The sequence below is a fragment of the Asterias rubens genome, unplaced genomic scaffold (genome assembly GCF_902459465.1).
Source record: "Asterias rubens unplaced genomic scaffold, eAstRub1.3, whole genome shotgun sequence".
In the NCBI taxonomy this organism is placed as follows: Eukaryota; Metazoa; Echinodermata; class Asteroidea; order Forcipulatida; family Asteriidae; genus Asterias; species Asterias rubens.
The window spans coordinates 2,872-8,540 of record NW_022985757.1 but is presented as its reverse complement, the minus strand read 5'-3'; the positions used below and the strand labels follow the sequence as shown (position 1 = coordinate 8,540).

At 38.4% G+C, this 5,669-nt stretch overlaps 1 protein-coding gene across 1 annotated transcript; it reads right to left on the bottom strand.

Moving 5' to 3' along the window:
* Positions 1-2,564: 2,564 nt before the first annotated feature.
* LOC117306643 (probable G-protein coupled receptor No9) lies at positions 2,565-3,653 on the bottom strand. Its single transcript, XM_033791127.1, has one exon. It carries the CDS (start codon positions 3,651-3,653, stop codon positions 2,565-2,567), a length of 1,089 nt encoding a protein of 362 aa, XP_033647018.1.
* Positions 3,654-5,669: the final 2,016 nt, after the last annotated feature.

Genomic DNA, 5,669 nt, shown 5'->3' with positions numbered 1-5,669 from the left:
TTCACCAAACTTAACCTAACTTAGGATTAATCTTAGGACTACGTACGAGTCAAGTTTCCTATCTGAAGACGTAAGACGCATTGAACCCATCCTAAGTACGGGTTACTCGTCCTAACTCGAGATAGGATTCTTGCGTATCGTGAAAATGACCGCAGTGCCTTTTTAAACAAATTCCAATGTTGGGGGCTAACATCGGGATGTGATTAAGAAAGTGGGTAGATACTTTTTATAAAACATTATTGATGAGCTAGAATCTTTGTAGAATCCCTCTCCAAATCATCAGTAAATAGTAATTTTATAATTCCTTCTGGAATACTGATTGAAATTTACAAACAAAACAAATAGATTCCACTAATTAGTTTTTCATATTTAAACAAACATGGGGCTTGATTAAATGAAAGTAAAACAAATGATTGGTCTTTGGAGATTGAAATAATTCCAACATACAATATGTAAATTTTACATCTTTATTTCAATAATCAATTGAAAGTATTGATGACAGAGAATATTTTACAATCATCTGAATTAAAAACCCTTCAGAAGGGTAGCAACTTGTTAATGATTTTTTTTAAAAAGAAAGACATATTTTGAGTACAAACTTACTTTTCCATTTTTTTATTTTCTACTTTATTGTGTGCAAACACTGTGCTTTGAAAAGGTTATTGGAATTGCAATTAAAGGTGTTTTTATCCATCTTTTGTTTAGCTTTGTCTCGCATGTTTTTTTTTTTTTTTTTTAGGCCCCTACGAAATTTTCTCACTTGTGCAAGGTAAATATTTATACTTCCAACTAAAGATTATCAGCTTTCAAAGCAATAGCTAAGAATAAACATTTTCCTAATGTTTTTGATCAGAACAGATCACACAAACACAAAAAAGCAATTCATGTATAAAAAGAGAATAACAGAATTTATGATGGGTTCGTTAGAGGTTGTTTAAAACTGGCAGGGTCGTGGCCATCCGATAAAGGTCTGTGCCGAAGGAGAGGTTTCTTATCGAACAACGACCCTGTATAGTTTTAAACGACCGAATCACTACTGCTCTTTTATTGTTATTAATAAATCCCCTTTGCTGACAGCTTTAAAAAATAAATTTACAAGGGCAGCCTTGATCAAAGCCAAATGACAAATCAGGCATGATTTGCAACCATCAATTCTTCTTTTTAAAGAGAAATTCTTAGATTTTTTATTTTTCTTTGTAAATTTACTGTATGCTGTTTCATGGGGGGGGGGGGGAGACCAATAAATATGGCTGGAAATTTGACGTTTGTCAGACATTAAGGGCAAGCGTACATAGTTTTTTAAGGTTATAAAATTAGCAATCGTACTAACTTGGGAGGGGAAAAAAAATATATATCTAAATTCTGTTTGTCAAACACTTCCATTGATATCATTAGAGAGGATGTTTAATTACGAGTATCTCTAAAAGGTAACTGGTAGTCAAGATCTTGCCTGACCACACGAATATTAGTCCCATACAACTCCATGATCGAACCTTCTTAATGAGGTCAATTGAGGCCAGAACAAGTGTTTACCTTTTTAGAGTCTATCTGTTTTTCCATGTTTTATTTATCATTGGCACCCAGACCGGTGTATTACCAACAGGAAATTGTGGATTTTCATTTGGGTTAAATAAAGACAATGACTTGGGAAGTCTGACATTATTCATTAAACAATTGTGCAGTAGGCCTGAGGAATTATCTGGTTTACTTAACAACAATTTATTTTCAGAGTTGTGGGAGTGTTTTGACATTTCTTCAGGGGTTTTCAACACCTTTTGTTTAGCTGGAACTAAGGATGTATTTTTGTTACAAAAGGATGTAAAGATTACGATTTTTTCAGATAGGTGGAGAGGGGGGAATTTAAATTATTTAACAGGTTTATTTTGGGAAAAGTAAGTAATTCAGAGAGCTTAACTTAAGTTGTTTTTTAATACAAAATTAACTCATAAGAATTAACTACTGTCATTCAAATTCACAATGAATTTGTTTGAAATGTTTGATAACTTTTGCATCATCTACCTGCGAACTTAAAAAGGTTACAAAAATGTCCCTTCATGTAGCTCTGAAAATAATGTTATCTTCTTTGGTCACAGAAAAAAAAAGTGACACTTTGAATGTCAGTAATCAATTCTAGAATCAGTTTGATTGTCTGTTCGTCAGTTTAGACGATCTTCAAGTCAAAGGAAACTCCCACAAGGGGATGCAAACAACAAGCTGGCAACAGTCATTTGCTCTCATACAAACATTGGTTTAACGTCCACGATGATAATTTGCACAAATGATGAAACTGTGATTCAGTAACTAACCAGACGACAATACTTATTCTAGTCATTGTGCCATCAGCAGTTAGCTGGGGGATTCGAACCCGCAACCTCGTGACTTCAAGTCTTGCAGTCTAACCTGTAAACCGCAGTGTTTATTACATTGTACACAATGTGTCTGTTGACATTGAGTTCGAAATGACTACTCATCTTCTGTGAGATAACGGTCACTCTCCCGGTAGAATTCAAACCAACAACCTTGTGATTGCAAATCATACTGTCAAACTACCATATTTAATTTTATCACATGTACACAATGTGTCTGTTGACGTTGAGTTCGGAATGACTACTCATCTTCTGCGAGATTACGGTCACCCTGGTGGCCCGTCGGACGGTCAAAATGTGGACGAACCTTTGCCTATTCCTCTCCGTGCAACAGTTGACGGCTAGCATGCTCTCTCTAAAGTCTCGACTCCAAAACGCATACACAAAAGGGTTCAGGAAAGAGTTTGTGAAGCCAAGAGGCACAAGACACGACTGGATAATGTTTGTGAGGTGGCAGTCTTCGCCACAAAGCGCATCGATGGCGAGCACGACGAAAAACGGCGTCCACGTTAAGAGGAAGCACCCTATGACTACCGTGAGGGTCTTGAGGGCTTTGTTAGTCCGTAAGGTCCGCACGTTGCGCACGACACACGTGTTGCGTTGCAGGTCGGCTATCCGCCGCGCCTGGTGCCGCGAGATCTGAAGTATACACGCATAAAAGTAGAGTTGCACCAGTAAGGGTGGAATGTAACACGCAAACGTTAAGAACAGCATGTAGCTGCTGCTTAAGGCGCTAAGTAAGCTGCAGCATCCCTGGTACCCTGCTAAATGGTTCCAGCCCATCAGCGGAAGGAGTCCAATCGAGACTGCAATGATCCAGATCATGGAGACGATCACGCGGGCTTGGAATTGTCCCACGCGTTGCGTGTATGCCATAGGGCTCGTTATAGCGATGTAACGGTCGTATGCGATTCCAAAGACGCTTAAGATACTCGCGATGGACGCGAGAATCAGAAAGGCGACACGGACAAGACACCAGCGTGGATTGTCGACAACCACCCTCATCATGGCGGCCTCCAGTATGCAGTTCACCCCAACCAAGAGATCAGCTGCCGTTAAACTTACGATGTAGTAGTAACCTGTCTGGTGAAGCACCTCGTTCCGTAAGATCACAACGATGACGACGATGTTACCAACAACTATCAGGATGCCCAGAATAAGAAACAGGGTGAATATACCCAAGTCTGTTTGTGGACCGAACATGGCACAGGGTGTATCAATTGTCAAATCATGGGTGTTCACTGTGGTGGTTGCCGTTGCTCCTATTGAAGTATTAAAAACCGCCATTTTAAGTATTGCCATCAGTTCAATGATCGTTAATTCTTTAAATCGTTAATTGAAGCGTTGATCAAGGTGAACCTTGGAATTGCATCATTTGTATTTGAAGAGTATGTCAGGAAACAAGTGTCATTGGTTGATCACAAAACGGGAAACTCTGAAGGAATTCATGGAGATGTGAGGATGAAATCGAAGATCTAGATGTCCATAACGATTTTCAAATAGAGTTTCATATAAAAGTTTTAGTCGTGCAAAAACTCTGCATGTAAAGCATACACTGCCTTGTTTCTGACAAACAAATTTTTGTAAGTGTTACTTAAGCAAAGTTTTCAAAACTGACCTCTCCTCGTTATTTTGAGAGATGATTCCCATGGTGAAGTCCATTTTGAATTAACTTCAAACACCGAAAGAACAGTATTAGGGTGCAAGATGTTGGTGAAGATATCGACAACTCTGATTAAAAGTCAGGGATGATGAGCATCACTGATCCTTCAGTTTGTGTCGCTTCAACGATTCAGCCTCCTCTCTGCCTTCAGAACGAGGATAAAATAAGGCCAATGTCAACACCTTCCTCAGGAATTCTACGCCACTCGTGCCCTCATCAAGTTGATCTCTCTTAATGCTGCATCAAACACGCCACAAATCCGGCATAAATTGGCCGCCTCTCTGCCGACAAAGTCCCTCAGTTGGTTAATTTGTCTTTCTTTGATGACTGATAATTCACAAGTTGTAATCGTTGTGCGTCCCAGTGACACAGAAACATCAACGTCAACGGCTAGTTTACATTCATCAGCAATAAATACTCATGATGGTGGGTAAACCCACTGTAAATGAGTCTCGCATATCTCACCAATTATTAAACTCAAATCGAAAAAATAAATTCCCTAAATATCAGAACTGGTTACTCAGAGGATGCTATCCGTATACAAAAATGTCCCGAGTTGAAAATTTTACAAACAGATTTTGTTATTGCCAACAATGTTGTCACATTATAAAATTACATGTATGTGATGTTGCAAACTGAAACAGTGGCTAAAAAACCTAGAGCCAAAATGTTGGCCAAAAACTCAACATCTGATTGGATGCTCATCACTGCCCAAAGTCTCCCACTGATGAATATGCAACATCTCATTTGCATAAGTTCTGAACACTACACTGTGTGTAAACCATGTGTGTACTGCTCATGTAGACTCACAACTGATTGGATGCTCATCACTGCCAAAGTCTCCCACTAATGAATATGCAATATCTCATTTGCACAAGTTCTGAACGCTACACTCATTTGCATAAGTTCTGAACACTCAGGGCAAACCATACTGTTCATTGCAGACTCACATCTGGTTGGATAAGACCACCAACACAACAACCTCATGAATATTCCAGTGAAGACATCATGTGAAGCCCATTCCCTGATTGGTTGATGAGTCACCACTCATTAGAATATCAAGACCATCTAGATAGATATGGATCTAATAAATAAACATAAGTCCACCGGTATCCAAATGAGGTTGTTATACAAATAATGCATTCAGAGTGTGTAAGGGTATGGGAACAGTGTCAGTTCCATAAGCATAGCTACACAGATTGTATGGATAGCATAGACTCACAGCTGTGGTTTTAGATAACAATGGTACACAAAACATTCTCTAGGTATGTAACAGCAGTTTGTAAAAAAAAAAAGATGGAAAAAAAAAAATGGAACTTGCCAACATTTTTTGATGTACTGCGGTTTGTTAAAAAAATTATGTATATATATAAAAAAATTCAGGCACAGCCAGACCTTGTACTTTGCTTTTCCAGAGAGAGTCAGAAAGTATACAGCAAAAAGCAATGAACAAGAATGAATAAGGGTAAACAATGAATGAGGAGACAAATAATTTGGTTTATGTCTAATTTCGTCATTAAAATGGCAACTAGGTTAAAATGTTAAAGTAACAGTTTTCTTACACGATGTGTAAGACGGTAAGACCCTACGCTTAACATCCACCAATCAGGTGAGCTCACTCTCGCATCCTATTATGACAT